The sequence below is a fragment of the Gymnodraco acuticeps genome, unplaced genomic scaffold (genome assembly GCF_902827175.1).
Source record: "Gymnodraco acuticeps unplaced genomic scaffold, fGymAcu1.1, whole genome shotgun sequence".
Taxonomy (NCBI): Eukaryota; Metazoa; Chordata; class Actinopteri; order Perciformes; family Bathydraconidae; genus Gymnodraco; species Gymnodraco acuticeps.
In genome coordinates this window covers 3,021,417-3,036,997 of record NW_022990513.1, presented here as the reverse complement: position 1 = coordinate 3,036,997, position 15,581 = coordinate 3,021,417, and the positions used below count along the sequence as shown (strand labels likewise).

Sequence of the window (15,581 nt, the reverse complement as noted above, 5' to 3'; positions counted from 1 at the left end):
CCTACTGCTACTAGCTGCACATTCAAGTGATGTCCACACAGTATAGTGCAGCAGTGATGTAACGAACTACTATACAATCTTGAGTAACTTTTACTTTATATAAGTATTTACATTTTTTGCGATTTGTACTTCTACCCCACTGAAATTCAGAGGTAGGCTACATGGTGTACTTTTACTCCACTACATGTATATAATACCTTTAGTTACTTCACAGATTTGGATTAACGATGTGAAATATAATCAACACTTAAATCAGCCTGGAGTAAATTCACAAGCTACCCTGCAGTATACGAGTATTCCTGCTCTCCGCTACTTCTACTTTTACTAAAGGAGACACTTATTCCACCTCCGCTATACAAGAGGGACAACAAATGCTCTAGAATAAAGTGAAATGCTTTAGAAATATTTGTATTTTGTTGTTTTTCCTGTAATTCCTGTTTATCCAGGATGAAGTGCTTACTGTAGGCCACTTTGATAATCCAGTGTGCGTTCATCTGGTTGCCTCATACATAATGCCATACTTGTGCTTGTTAAGGGGATCTTACACCAGCGGATATCCAGCCCAAAGCAGAGGACAAAGTTCGGAACAGCACGCGGCGCCCGGCCCCAAAGCCCCCCGCCGCTAATGGAGCCAACAGCAGGGCCAACCCTCAGGCTGCGGCCCCCCCCACAGACAGGTCTGCTCGCCTGCGCGATAGACAGGCGTCATGGGCCCCGCACACACAGGCCCCCAGCACACAGAGGAGTCAGAGGAGAGGAGGAAGAGGAGCGCCGGCCATGAGAGAGAGGAGCCAGGGGGACGGGAGAGGGAAGGATGGAGGGACAGCAGAGAAGGGAGAAAAGAAAGGAGGAAGACTGTGTGAGGAGTCCAAGGGGAAGGACAAAGAGAGGAATGGACATCAGAGGCCCAGAGAAGCAAATGGTCTGAAAAGCCGGGGGGCTGATGGGAGAGGAAAGGTGGGAGCTAAAGGGGCTAACAGAGGAGTGGGGGCCAAGCCAAATAATATACTGTCCACCCAGGAAGTGTATGCAGCCATGGTAGTCCCTCGCACTCCTGTAGCACCAAGAAACCAGGAAAAGACCCAAGACCAAGGTATTGAACCCGTTCTCTAGCACGATGGGGGGGATGTAACTTTTAGAAAGAAAGAAAGGTAGACTGAATTACAGTAGGGGGGGGGTCTGTAATTTGTTTCCTTGCCTTGTATTTATTTTCAGTACCTTTTAAGATTGATTATTTGGAAAGGTGGGATCAAAAAAGTGTTATCAACAGATAACCACTGTGTGTTCTTCAGGTGTGATTGCTAAATGCATATGACAGCAGTTCTCCTGTTTTATGGCTTTATTTGACCTAACAGTGAAACATGTAGCCCATAGCAGCAGCATGTCAGTTTTCAGGATCATTTTATTAGTAATTCCATATAATGAGAACAGTTAAGTACAGTCAAGTCAAAATGTTCCAGTGAATCAAGATTACACCCACCACACACCCCTTTGGCAAAACTCATGTATTTGCATCCTTAATACAATCTAGGTAAACACTGGAAAAACGACCAGTGTTCAGAGTAAATATGAATTATAATTAAAAACATTATTCTCCATTGGTGTTGAAATGTATTGCCAGCTACAAGGAAAGAAAACATTTCACAGTCCTTTGTAGAAGTCTTCTGAAATAAAAGGTCCATATGTGTAGCCTTAAGAAAAGAAAGAGGACATAGAAATAGAAAGAGGACGTGTTTTTGTGGTCTACAGTGAATACTTTTGTTAAAGTAATTCCAAGACAAGACAGCTCCCCTAAAGGGAAGGTGACAGAATAGTTAAGGGGTTAATAGCTTAAAGGTGGGGTAGGTCATTTTGGAGAAACCAGCTCGAGTGCGCTAGAATTAGAAAATACACAACCCGGAAGAAATCTGCCACTTCCTTACGGAGTCCCTCCTCCAACACACACGAACGCGCACATAACCAATGAGGGCACGAGATAAGTTTGTGCACAGATCGAAGGCTGACAGGCAGGTAGGCCATCCAGTTATTTTAGCCGGGCCGGCTCAGATGATTGGTCATGCTTTTTACAGCGCCATGGCTTCCGCTGATGACATTATTTTATGTATTTATTGTCAAAGCATTTAAGATATTCATTGCTATCGGGATGTTAAGAGCATTCCATGGAATATAACAAAAAGTGTTTCTGAAGTGAATTACATCTTTAATAGTGGAGGAGTTTCAGAATTGTGTGCTAATGAAAGGGTCAGGGGGCCACCTAGATCGCTCTTGGTACTACTACATGTCGAGTAAATAGAAATGTATATGACTTGAAGGTCATTAGATTCAGTCTTCTGAAAACTCACAGTTCCTCCTGATGTTTTAAATCAAATTACCCACAGAACAAGCTAAAAACTCAACATTTAAATATTGACCAAAAATGTTATGAGTCAGATTTAAAAACATGCCTATTTACCAAGGCCGGATTAATACCTCCAGGGGCCCCCGGGCACTTAGAGCTCATGGCCCCCCCAACCCTGCCCAAAACAAAAATGCGAGCACACGTAACACCACGTAATAAGTTTGCTCATATGGTAAATCCGGCCAAGCTATTTACACCTCCAGCTGACACAGAACCATGGCACAAGTCCAATATAATCCTCCTTTCATCTTCAGACTCTTCAACAGCGTGTCTCAAACCCTGTGTTTTTTAGCAACCTTCTACTGAAAACGAGTTTGATTGTTAGCATGAAAACTAAAACAATGCTCTAAAACTGAGTAAACTGAGCACCTCTGTATGAACACTATCACTCATGAGCAGGTGAGCTATATCTGTGCCAGAACTGTTAAGTTATTTGAGCATTAAAAGGTTTAAGAATAACTGTATGTTTTGGTAAGTATACACCTGAGAAGATGAAACTCGGATTTTACTGAGTTGTATGGAAGTTTTAGTGTCCTTCAAGATTCAAGTTACCTTGCTTCGAGTATTTGATATACAAATGGTAATTTTATGGGTGGAGTATTCCTTTTGAGGTAAGAAAACATAAGTGAAGTGGTTCACCAATAACTTTGCCCACATATTTTGTGTTCTTAGGCCAAAACCATGACAGGACCCAAGACAACCCCCCTATCCTCTCCAGATCCAGCAGTGAGGGGGGCTCAAACAGAATGTCCCTTAGCTCAGACACAGAAGGCCCCCCACCAGGGCCCCTGCATCCTTCTCTATCTAATCGAACCAACCCTGTCATCAGCGAAGAAGATGGGGAGGGAGTTTCAACTGCCTGTGCGAACGTCCAGAATGGTGTAATCCACTGTGACGAAAACATTGAGATGGACTGTACCAAGTCAGAGGTGGACGCACAGGGAGGAAAAGATGACAATAACACTGAGGTCCCTCAGGGAGATGGTGTGGCTGCTCAGACTGTACCAAAGAGTGAATCTGCAGCAGGGTTAAATTATGACTCTGTCAAATACACTCTGGTGGTAGATGAACATGCTCAGTTGGAGCTGGTCAGCCTCAAGGACTGCTTGCATGGTTACCATGAGCACAAAGACGACAGCGATTCAGAGACGGTCTATCAGTCAGCCAATGAGGAGGAAGACCCAGAGTATGAGGAGGAGAGGAAGAGGATAGAAGAAGCAACAAAGCAAGGTAATGATACAGCTTCATTCTTAACATGGCTGACATCATTTGTGTCACAAAGCAGTATCACTATAAAGTTCATCGGAATGTTTTTCAAATGAGAGGATCCCATCTCTTTGGGAGCATGAATGTAGGCTACTCAGCTAAATTCATGATCAATGTTCCTGTTAGGTTATAAGACATCTTGTGTAACAACACATGTCTGCATTTGACCATATACACACTGGTGGCAGAGGCTACCGTACAAGGTGCCGGCGGCATCCCAGGAGGGATAAACATAAAGAAAAAACACTAAGCGCTTTTTGAGTTAATTTAGACCTTGTAACTGATTCCCCAGCACTTATTATGGTATGCTCTTCACTTGTTCGGAGTTTGAATCTTTATGGTTTTTACACTTATTGTAAGTCACTTTGGACAAAAGCTTCAGCTTCATCTGGCCCAAGGTCACAGACATGTAAACTACAGGGGCCAGGGAACGAACCACCAATATTCCAATTAGTGGACGACCTCAGCCTAAAACCAGGTGCTACGTTGTTATATGTCCTCATGTGGAAGACTTATTTCATGTCCAATATTGATTCAGAGAAACATAACTATTCTCTGGGAATGTTATCTTTGTTGTTAGGATTGAGATTTTTAGGAAGCGTTCTCACTTACTGGACAAACGGCTTATAGTTTGGCAAGGGTTGGCATCAGAGTAAAACTGCGCAATGCCGGTTTGTGATTTTAATATAATTGAAGGACTAATTGTCTCATCGATTAGGCGATCAATACAAAAAAGACCAAAAGGACCTATACTGAGCCCTGTTGAACACTGCTAAATGTGCGGAGGACCACACTTTGTACAAGATGATTTTGTAGGTGTAGCTTCAGGACAGAATATATGAAATCATTTCAACCCCATGTTTTTGCACAGTTCCTTGGTTGTTGTTTCTTGCTGCAAAGAGTGTAACTCTTACTTGTTTTCTGCTCCAAGAGAGGAGGAAAGAGGAAGAAAAGAGAAGAAAGGAGGAAGAAGTCGCCAAGAAGAGGAGGGAAGAGGATTTGAAAAGGCGGAGGGAGGAGGAGGTACAAAGGAGAAGGGAAGTTGTGGCAAGGACCTGCAAGCAGTCCAAGGTAACCTCCACAACAACTTCAGAGGAAGAGGAGTCTAATGGAGAGAGGGCCGTCCCTTCCAGAAGTAAAAAGTTCCTCAACCTGTTTTCCAACAGCAGCACTCAATACAGCGCCACTGGTATGTTTATTGTCCAAGTGTTTTATTTGAACGAAAAATCATTTAGAAGTATATATTCATAAAGTTCCCTTTATTTATCACCTCTATATGTGTGTTTGCCTGTTGATGCGCCTGTTGTATATGCTGCTCATTTGAGGTCCTAAATGTTAGTTTTGTTTGCTTTGCCTTAACTCATTCTTCACAAGTGGTATAATATAAGTATATGTGGAAGCTGCAGTTATAGGAGCAGGAAACATTCTACACATTGTTATAAGAACTATGTTGATTTAAGCGTATCTTTTGTTTACAACAACCTGAACACATGCATGCTGCTTGCCATTTGAATGTTGTTGTTTGTTTATGTTAGGATTTTGTTTGTCACATACACAATCCTAACATGTGTTTTTTTAAGTACTCTTTTTTTAAATTTTAGATATTTTAACACAACACACAGAACAATGTACAACACCCCACCACTGATGGCCACACAGCACATCCACAATTTGACAACAATTGAATGATATTAATAATAATCCTCATCAACATAATCACAATAATACAGATAGACCAGATGAGATAAATAACATATATATATACACATATACATACAGATCAAGCTGGAATATCAATCAAACATATAGAACTACGAGGGATATTATTTTCAGTCTGCAATATGTGAGTCCAGGGTAATCAGTCAACAGAAGCCGAATCATATCATGTGTCTCCCATAGTTGAAGTTATTTGGCCTTCTAAGCAGCCTGTCCTCCTACAAAAAACGACCAAATAGGTCGATTGTTTAAGCACCTTAGATTATGACCCATAGCCACGTTTTAAAGTGTAGCACCTCTAGTGGTCGTGTAAGAAACAACATGCTCCCGTTTATTCACAAATAACCCTCTCTGGAAAATCCTAAATTGTAGGATAGTTTGGCCATTAAAATGCTTTTTGATTATATTTCTAGCGAGAAGTGTATATTGTACTTTTAGAATCCACGTCCAGTGGACGTGTAGGATCTATAGTTTGATAGATATTACGAAGATGATTTGAGGTCTCGACAGGATAACGTGTGCGGCAGCTTCCATGTAAAGTTAGCGAGGGTGAAAACAGTTTTTCCGGTCTCGAAGTTTTCATAATTAAACCGGATATATTCCCCTCACTGTCAAATGATTACACAGTGATATCTGCATTACTCATCCACTAAAAAACATCAGTTTATCCTTGTTAATTACACAATATTGATTGGTTTAAATTGTGTACAATGCTTTTGTGTTTTTAACCTTCGATTCAGAGAAACAAATAGTTTTTTAGGAGTTTAGACACTACAGTTCTGAAGACACTACACTACCCAGAATCCCCAGCTATCGTTTGGGACTACAACATCCGCCTTGCTTTACAAACCCCGTGATTAGTCATCAAGCCCTGTGATTGGATGTTGGAGTGGCAGTGCGACAAGGTGACGCTGAGCGTCAACAGCTCTTTGAAATGGAATGGAACCACGGCAGACTTTCCAAAACTGGAATTGGACAGGTCCAGCCCCCGGCTCCAGGAAAATACAGTTTCAGTCTCTCGATTTGAAGCTTATGCATTGTACCATGAACCTGTATAGACCTGTAACAGTTAACTGAGGAGTTGGAAAGGTAATGAATGAATGAATTACAATGTCGAACTCGGACTTCATTTTAAGGACATTTCGGCCAGGGATTTAGAGCTATATTTGTTTAACCACCGGATTGGCTAAACAGGAGAGTGTGTGCACGAGTCTGCCTTGATCTATGTATTCATGTTTGTGACTCTCACAGTATCTGCTGCCCACAGCTGTTTTATAGAAGGAACACCTCCTTCACTTCATGAAATCTCTGCAGCACCAGGAGGAAGCGGGAGGGTTAACTCAGCCTCTGAGAAGAGGAGCGCGCCGTGCCTTTCACGCACCGCCTTTCACGCACCGCCTTTCACGCACCGCCTTCGCTGTGTGAATACCTTCAGAATCATTAGAAAGGCTAAGAGCGACCGCAGGCTGATGTGTTTTAACCACACACACCTCTACACACACACACACACACACACACACACACACACACACACACACACACACACACACATGATTTAAACGCAGACTTCTGTTCCTCCATGTTTCGTTGTTATTGTTTCACTGAGCGGACCCGCCCCTTTTTTTTTTCAAACGCTCCCTTTTTTGGTCCATCTGCTGCGGTAATAGGTTTTGTGCGCTGTGATGATTCGGCTGTACCTTTAGTAATGAATATTAAATGTTCATTTGATCATTGGTTTTATTATGAAAACGTCGAGACCGGAAATACTGTTTTCAACCCGTAACTTTACATGGAGGCTGCCGCACACCTCAAATCATCTTCGTAATATCTATCAAACTATATATCCTACATATCGACTGGACGTGGATTCTAAAAGTACAATATACACTTCTCGCTAGAAATCTAATCAAAAAGCGTTTTAATGGCCAAACTATCCTACAATTTAGGATTTTACAGAGAGGGTTATTTGTGAATAAATGACCATCTGTAACGTTTGCATTCAACGGGAGCAGGACGTATTAAGCGCTTGAACAAACGACATATTTGGTCGTAATAATTGGGCCTGAACAATCGGCATATTTGGTCGTATGAGTTGGAGGACTTGTTGCTTGTTGCATCACCACCTGCGTTGCCACACCCTGTACCACACCCGCCAGCATCTTCCTCCGTGCCGGTGCCTCAGACGCTACCTTGCAGCAAATCAACAGGTACTATTGGGCCAGCAACCGCTCAAAGACCAACAGCCCCAGATGATCTTGGGGTTAATAAACCCAACAGGTGAAACTGGATCGTTATCCAGGGAGATTGTTTTCATGAAAGAAGCGCACTTTTGCCACTGTTGTACAACAACAGACCATGGCTTGAATATTCGTTTAAAGCAGACACAGCCTTTTGTTTCCCCTGTAGACAGTTTAAAGTAAATACGTCTTCATCTGATGCGGCTTTTACTGTCAAAGGTTTTTGCGACTGGAAACACGCATTACATACTGATAAAGGACTGCTAAGGCATGCCGCATCAAAATAACACATTTCATGTGAGAGTTTGTGGAGAGAGAGATACGCGAGGAAACAAATAAGGAAAGTAGTACTTTGGTGCAGATCAGCTGGCACGGAACCGTTATTACGTGTCAGTTGTCGCTGTCATATTATAGTTTTTTAACTGTCAACCAACTCCCTCTCAGAGGTGAGCAAGATGCACTCCACAGCATGTCCGAGTCAGGCAGTGCATAGGAAAATAAACCATGCTCAAGGCGGGCTAAACAGTTCATCGTCTCCGTCTATTTCTCTCCGAGTGCAACGATGAGGAAGCTGCCATCCGTAACCAGTGTGCCTTGCTCGTGATTTACCAGTGTCTGTGCTGCCACGCACACAATGTTTCAAAGTGGTTTATATGTTGCTCTTTATTTGTGTATGTATTTGCGATAAGTGTGCGTCTTTGCGCGCTGCTGTTGGCCTTGCTGTTTGATATATATTGTACCGCAGGCCCGCAGCATATGACGGTTTTGTGTGCCCTCCCATGAAAATCATATGCCCTCCCTTTAGATTTGTTCTGGCGCCGGGTCTGACCAGACGTAGGATGCATGGCAGGCCCAGTTGTAAATATCAAATTAGGCATAGTGAGGTCGTCCCTATCTGTAGGTTGCTGTCGTATATTAAGCCTTTGTCTGGGTTTTTTGCCATGCAAAATAAATTCAGAAAGTGATTTATTTTGGAAGTCAAGATAAAATGTATTAGTCAAGTAAATAGGGGGCATCTTTAATGGATATAAGTGACGGGGGAGGACACTCATCTTAATGAGACTGATCCGACCCATCAACAGAAACTGATCAGGACATCTGTGTTATTCATGGTCCCTAACGGCATAGATTCAGATTTACTATATCATTTATCTTGTAGCCAGATATGGCACTGAACTCACTAAAGACTGTCATCGTAGTAGAAATCGACAGCTTGGGGCACGACAAAAATAGCAAGATATTGTCCACGTATAAGGCCATTTTATGTTGCACGTTCCCCATCATCACTTCCCTTATATCAGTGTGCATACAAATACTTTCAGCTAATGGTTCCAACGCTAAAGCAAAGAGAAGAGGGCTTAGTGGGCACCCCTGAGGTACGCCCCTAGCCACAGGAAAAGGTTCAGAGCGCCGTCCATTAGTTATGACTACAGCTGAAGGTGAATGATATATGGTTTGGATCCACCAAAGGAAGTCCCCTGCTAAGCCAAACCTCGCCAGGATATCGAACATGTAGCCCCACTCGACTCTATCGAAGGCCTTCTCCGTGTCTAACGAGACAGTCAGTGCCTTCTGTTTCCTCTGATTGGCAAACTGCACAATATTCAAAAAACTTCCGCATATTACTGATAGAATAACGCCCGTGAACAAAGCTGGTCTGGTCAGGTTTAATGAGAGTTGGAAGAAGATTCTCCAGCCTCTTTGCAAGCAGTTTTGAGAGCAATTTGCTGTCAACTTAAACGAGACCTATCATGCTATATTTGAATAATATATTGTAGGGCCATACCTATATAAGGTATATTTATACGTTTTCTTTTTCAAAATATCAAACAGATCATGCATTTTAGCCATGCCTCATTTCGCTCTATTTTCCTCTCCTCCACCCTGTCTTTGCATGTGCTGCAGCTGACCACGCCCCCCTGCAAAGGAGGGGGCCGAGTTACAAGCGTCATGTTACCATGCTGTTACCATGCCATGGCAATCTCTCATTCCCCTGATTGGTGGAGAGTTGGCCATATAGGCGGAGCTCCTCGTCACTGACGTCAGACTATTTTCAAATCTGGATCAGTCTGTATCAGATCCGTTAAAGCCCCGTTTTTAGAGATGTTGGGTATGGAGGAAAAGAGAGAGGGTTGTCTTTTCTGACACTTGGTGAGTTCCCTGACACACAGGGACACATATTCATGTATAAAAGACGTACAAAGGTGCATTTTTAGGTCCCCTTTAAATTAGGCTGATAGTTCTGTAAGAACCACATACATCAGGGGGTTTACCTGGGTAAGACCCCCCTGCTACAGGAGTCCAAATACATATCTGTAAGGGGCGATAGAAGCATCTCACTGAAGATGAAGATTACCCCTCTTTACTAATTGGCTTACAGATTAGTTTATCAAGAAATTTAGATCTGGCCTCAACAGAAGATGTGCAATCTGAACTGTAGAGGTCTTTATAAAATCATCTCATTATTTTATTTATATCAGCTGATTTGAAGTGTCTCAAGCCATTCTTATAAATGAGAGAGGGGATTACATTTGACTCAGTTTTAGCGCAAGCCAGACGTGCTAGCAGTCACCTAGGTTTATTACCGGATTCAAACAACCGATGTCTAGCATAAAAGAGGTGTGTCGAACGGGCTACGTCAAGCTGTTTAGCCAGAGAGATATTGCGGTATCGCTTCAATTGAGTCTGAAGGCTATAAATGATCTTTTCCTAATCTAGCTGTCTCTTAAGAGTATCTCTTTTCTGGGGTGCTGTGTAGGATATACTAGCCCTGTGTAAGTATGTCTTCCCAGCTTCCAATAGCATAGAAGACCTCACATCAGGAGTCTTATTTTCAGTGACAAAATGATGCCAAATGATGCGTTTCTCGCAAATTACTGTTTCCATCAGCTTTGGACATGTTCCTGCAAATAAATTAATCACTTTCTTGTGGTTCAATCGGGAAGAAAATGAAATAATCGGCCCTTGAGGTTGGAGCACGGCAAAAACGTACCTCTAACTCTGAATGCATCACGTGACCGGCCCTAACATATGTTTACTGATAATCTGTTTTGCCTAGCTCCAGAAAGCAATAACAAAAAGAAGAAGAATAGAATAATAAAGATTAGGTGGAATAATACTTTTCTGTGCCAAATAACTAATGATGAAAATATATCACTACAGTATGTTGGAGAAAATGAAACATTCAAACAAATATTTGATGGCCATTTTTGACAATTGAGTTACTCTGTTGAATATGTATACGATTGTAATGTCTTCAAATCCATAAAAAAATGAGGATATCATTAATATGAAAAAGGTGAAGGTGTACTCAGCCTCAGTGGAGGTGTCCTACACATAAAGCTAAAAACGTAGTCACGGTGGCCAAATTGTGCTCTCCATTCCCAAGTAAGCTGTTATGAATGTAACATGGCTGCTGTATCACTCAGGTGCTGGCTCCTTTGGTGTATTCTCCTGTGTTTTGGATGGAGTGGAGAGACAACAGAGCCACAGAGCTGCCTACAGGTCAAAACTTATACTCATATACAAACTAACTGTGACATGTCCAAATCAACACGGAGACTGAATTCTGTATACTCTCTTTCCTTTCTTTAGGTTTGTCCCTCGTCATTCAGATGAGCTGTACCTAGAAACGGATGACCCGGTGCTGCTGCTGAAGCAGTCTGAGGACCTGTGGTGTCAGGGCTACAACATGAGGACCGGGGCTACCGGCATCTTCCCTGCCTTCTACGCCGTCAGGCTGCCCACAGACACTATCCAAGGTCCATTGCAACAGAAATCTAAAATACAAAAACTGAATAGCAGAGAGACAAGTGAGAAAAAAAAAATATATCTAGTGTTCTATTAAAGTCTGATAAAAAATGTTCATATGTGTATGTTGGCACATTAGTGATGGTTCAAATACATTGCCAGCTGATTGTAATACATGTAACAAAACTAGCCAACATAAAATATACCGTATATTCCTTGTGTTTACAGTGTATGGAGAAATTAATACTCAGCTTGAAGAAAACATGAATACTTTGAACCCTTTTGAAAAATGTTAGGTAGTGGTGCACTTCAACCTATTGTGGCCAGAATGAGTATAACACCAGTTTATTTTCAACTGTTTAATCAATATGATTTTCTTTTATCACGTTCCACTCACTGCTTATTTCCTGACACAAACAGCTTGTCATTATTTAAGTTGATGCTATTATTATTATTATTATTGTGTTCCCATAGCTGCGAAGGATAGCTCGATAGAGAAGTTCCTGGTGCGATTCCTGGGTTCGGTGCAGGTCCCCATCCACAAAGGCACCGACATGCTTTCCTCTGCGATGCAGAAGGTACGTACAGGCAGTGAGAACAGAAACACACCATGAAAGCGATATAGTGGTGAATAAATGCAACAACCTCCAGCTGGCGATCATGACATTGTCACGGTTTGTATGCGGACCTAAAAGCAGTACAAACAGGGAGGCTGGTCAGGGGATGTAAATAAAGGTGAGCAGGCAAGGGGGAACAAAAGGGAAAGTAACAAACAAAACAAACCGGGAACACAGGAGGGCAGACCAGAGCAGTGGTTCTCAAACTTTTTTCAATAATGTACCCTCTTTGAAAAAAAAATTCAGCCAAGTACCCCCTGATCAGCGCAAAAAACTATTTGTTAAGGAAAAAAAGCCTATATAAATGTTACGGTGAGTAAAGCAAGCAGGACCCAAATGCAGATAATGCTGAAAAAAGCCTTTATCTCAAGGATAAAATAAAAATAACTTGGACAAAACAGAACTCTCACCGGTGAACTCATTCACAAACAAGACGAACCAACACTGAACACAGGACGAGACAATACTAAATACAGGGAGGGGTAATCACAAGACGAGAAACAGCCAGGCAGGGGAGGAGAAACACAAGGGCCACAGGTGAACACAATCAGACAATTAGACACACCAGGGAAACTAACGACAGGCGGAAAAACACAGGAAGAAGGACCAGACAATATACAAGGAAGAAAACACCCAAAACAAGACATACAAAACGTGACATAACACAATAATCATAACAGGACGGATTCCAGACGTCCCTAAACATTCTTTTTAAAAGTCCAAAACCTCAAGCAGGGTGGGTGGAGGGGGTCTGGAGGACGGGTCTTGGGCTGACAGCCCAGGAGCACAGCGGAGGACCCAGAAGGGATCTCGGGCGGACGGCCTGGGGGCAAGGCAGAAGCCGAGAAGGGGGACTCGGGCGGACGGCCCGGGGGCAAGGCAGAGTCCAAGGTGGGGAACTCGGGCGGACGGACCGGGGGCAAGGCAGAGTCCAAGGTGGGGGTCTCGGGCGGACGGCCCGGGGGCAAGGCAGAGTCCATGGTGGGGCGAAGGCCACAGCGGGCAAACTCAGGGGGCCGAGCATGAGAGCGAAGGCAGCGGCAGGAAGAGTCAGGGGGCCGGTCCCGAGGGCGAGGACCGCGGCCGGGAAAGTCAGGGGGCCGGACTCGAGGGCGAAGACCGCGGCTCTCAGGGGGCCGGGCTCGAGGGCGAAGACCAGACAGCTCCGGAGGCCGGGCAGGAAGGCGCTGACGGGACAGTGGGACAGGCTTCGGCAGGATCCCCCACGGAAGAGGACCAGGAGTTGGCAGGACCCCCGGCGAGATAGGTGACGGCGGGTCCTCCAACGGAACAGGACATAGGGTTGGCAGGACCTCCGGCCAAAGAGTAGTCGGTGGGACCCCCAACGGCACAGGACACAGGATTGGCAGGACCCCCGGCAGAAGAGTAGTCGGCGGGGTCCCCAGCAGAACCTCCAACGGCACAGGACATAGGGTTGGCAGGACCCCCGGCAGAAGAGTAGTCGGCGGGGTCCCCAGCAGAACCTCCAACGGCACAGGACATAGGGTTGGCAGGACCCCCGGCAGAAGAGTAGTCGGCGGGACCCCCAACGGGACAGGACATAGGGTTGGCAGGACCCCCGGCAGGAGAGTAGTCGGCGGGACCTCCAACGGCACAGGACATAGGGTTGGCAGGACCCCCGGCAGAAGAGTAGTCGGCGGGACCCCCAACGGGACTGGACATGGAGCTGGCAGCACCCCCAGCGGAACCTCCAACGGCACAGGACATAGGGTTGGCAGAACCCCCGGCAGAAAAGTAGTCGATGGGACCCCCAACGGGACAGGACATAGGGTTGGCAGGACCCCCAGCGGAACCTCCAACGGCACAGGACATAGGGTTGGCAGGACCCCCGGCAGAAGAGTAGTCGACGGGATCCCCAACGGGACAGGACATAGGGTTGGCAGGACCCCCAGCGGAACCTCCAACGGCACAGGACATAGGGTTGGCAGGACCCCCGGCAGAAGAGTAGTTGGCGGGACCTCCAACAGCACAGGACATAGGATTGGCAGGACCTCCAGCGGAACCTCCAACGGCACGGACATAGGATTGGCAGGACCCCCGGCAGGAGAGTTGTCGGCGGGACCTCCAACAGCACAGGACATAGAGTTGGCAGGACCCCCGGCAGAGGAGTAGTCGGCGGGGCCTCCAACGGGACAGGACATGGAGTTGGCAGGACACCCAGCAGAACCTCCAACGGACCAGGACATTAGGTAGGGACTTGAGACGTGACTCGAGAGGGGACTTGAGAGGAGACTCGAGAGGAGACTCGAGAGGGGAACTAGAGAAGGGACCTGAGAGGAGACTCGAGAGGGGACTCGAGGAGGGACCTCGAGAGGTGACTAGAAAGGGGACTCGAGAGGTGACTTGAGAGGGAACTCGAGAGGTGACTTGAGAGGGGACCTGAGAGGAGACTCGAGAGGGGAACCAAAGGCGAACTAGAGAGGGGACCCGAGGAGGGACTAGAGAAGGGAACTCGAGAGGTGACTAGAAAGGGGACTCGAGAGGGGACTCGAGAAGAAACTGGAGAGGGAACTGGAGAGGGAACTCGAGATGGGACTAGAGGTGGGACTAGAGAAGTGACTAGAGAAGGGAATTGAGTAGGGACTAGAGAAGGGACTAGAGGAGGGACTAGGGAAGGGACCAGAGGGGGGACTAGAGAAGTGACTAGTGGAGGGACTGGAGATGGGACTTGAGAAGGGACTAGGGAAGTGACTAGAGGAGTGACTCGAGTGGGGACTCGAGAGTGGACTCGAGAGGTAACTTGAAAGGAGGCTTGAGAGGGAACTCGAGAGGTGACTTGAGAGGGACTCAAGGGGGGACTTGAGAGGGGACTCGAGAGGTGACTTGAAAGGAGACTCGAGAGGGAACTCGAGAGGGAGCTGGAGATGTGGCTTGAGGGAACTTGAGAGGAGACTTGAGACGATCGGTTCGCACGGGGGGCTGGAGTTGGCCGGAATGCCGACAGGGCATGGGGGAGCTGGCGTCGGCCGGAGACGAGGGGCTGGAGTCGAAACCATGGCTGCTGGGGCCAGGACTGAGGCTGGAACCATGGCTGCTGGGGCCAGAACTGGGGCCGGAACCATGGCTGCTGGGGCCGGAACCATGGCTGCTGGGGCCGGAACCATGGCTGCTGGGGCCAGAACTGGGGCCGGAACCATGGCTGCTGGGGCCGGAACCATGGCTACTGGGGCCGGAACCATGGGTGCTGGGGCCAGAACTGGGGCCGGAACCATGGTTGCTGGGGCCAGAACTGGGGCTGGAACCATGGCTGCTGGGGCCTGTACTGGAGCCCAAAGCATGGCTTCTGTGGCTAGGGCTGCTAGCCTGGACCTGTGACTCCTTCTCTTAGGAGCCTTTTGGAGGCTCCGTGGACCTCCAAAAGCCAGATGAGTTCCAGAGTACGGCTCTTGGACAGGAGCAGGAACTGGGGCAGAAGCAAGGGTTGACTCCAGACGGAACACACCGATGCGTGTGGTGTCATAATGGGAATTGGGAGGCAGGGAGCCAGCATGGCTGGGGCTAGCAGGCAGGGGATAACACACCGAGAGGAAATCGAAAATCCAGCCAGGTAAGAATTTCACCAGGACTGGCTTCTCC

The 15,581-nt window shown here is 46.0% G+C and overlaps 1 protein-coding gene across 2 annotated transcripts in view; it reads left to right on the top strand.

Annotated features, from left to right (window-relative positions):
• LOC117553250 (C-Jun-amino-terminal kinase-interacting protein 1-like) overlaps positions 1-15,581 on the top strand; it is a 97,221-nt gene that overhangs the window by 44,235 nt on the left and 37,405 nt on the right. Inside the window, exons 3-8 of one of the 2 annotated variants that reach the window (XM_034227114.1) lie at positions 536-1,093; positions 3,071-3,628; positions 4,596-4,853; positions 11,046-11,121; positions 11,212-11,378; positions 11,842-11,945. In XM_034227114.1, coding sequence (XP_034083005.1) covers positions 536-1,093; positions 3,071-3,628; positions 4,596-4,853; positions 11,046-11,121; positions 11,212-11,378; positions 11,842-11,945 — 1,721 coding nt within the window. Of the gene's footprint in view, positions 1-535; positions 1,094-3,070; positions 3,629-4,595; positions 4,854-11,045; positions 11,122-11,211; positions 11,430-11,841; positions 11,946-15,581 lie in introns of both variants that reach the window. The other variant, XM_034227113.1, reaches the window with a different exon arrangement.